This window comes from Anolis sagrei, chromosome X (genome assembly GCF_037176765.1).
Source record: "Anolis sagrei isolate rAnoSag1 chromosome X, rAnoSag1.mat, whole genome shotgun sequence".
NCBI classification, from domain to species: domain Eukaryota; kingdom Metazoa; phylum Chordata; class Lepidosauria; order Squamata; family Dactyloidae; genus Anolis; species Anolis sagrei.
In genome coordinates, this window is record NC_090034.1 from 106,154,866 (window position 1) to 106,155,524 (window position 659).

Here is a 659-nt window from a genome sequence, read left to right on the forward strand (position 1 = left end):
AAGGCACAGGCGGGGGACCTGCCCTTCCTGGGAAAAAGGGGGAAAAGTGGGGGGAACGCCATGGATTGCTGCCCCGCTCCCCAAAATTGCACGGGGAGGATGCCGGGGGGAGAGCCAAGGCTTGGAAGGGGTGCAATGGAGCTCATTTGGTGCATTTGGGGGAAGGGGCGTGAGCGGGGGGGGGGGGGGGGGTGGGAGGGAAGTGGCATTTCTTTTGCCTCTGTTTTGTTTTTCTCTGATTTTTATTCTCTTTTTTTTCTCTTTTTTGCTGCGTTCCGAGGGGGGAAATGGCGGCGAGGCTAAGGGGTCCCCCGTTTCCGTAGCTCCGTGACGAATGCTGGGAAGAAAAAGAGATTCCTCATCAATACCTATATACATATTTATTTATCCCCCCCCCCCCACTGCAATATAAGTAGCATTACACAATTGGTAGAGACTAGCATTTTCCAATACATGCCTTATACCACATGTAGGAATGGATGTGCACATATATGTATGGATATGTATTTGTGTATTTATTTATTTGTCATATCAGGTGTGTATATGCGTGTATGTATATGTATATTTGTGTATATATGTATATGTACATATCTATGCATCTGTATGTGTGTATATGTATATATGTGTGTGTACATGTGTGCGCATGTTCGTGTGTGTAT

At 46.4% G+C, this 659-nt stretch overlaps 1 protein-coding gene across 1 annotated transcript in view; it reads right to left on the minus strand.

The window, feature by feature from the left end:
• Positions 1–223: 223 nt before the first annotated feature.
• LOC137094992 (vasodilator-stimulated phosphoprotein-like) overlaps positions 224–659 on the minus strand; it is a 91,690-nt gene continuing 91,254 nt past the window's right edge. The window contains exon 13 of the mRNA XM_067461104.1: positions 224–337. Within this exon, the coding sequence (XP_067317205.1) occupies positions 300–337 (38 nt within the window). The 3' untranslated portion in view covers positions 224–299. The remainder of the gene's footprint in view (positions 338–659) is intronic.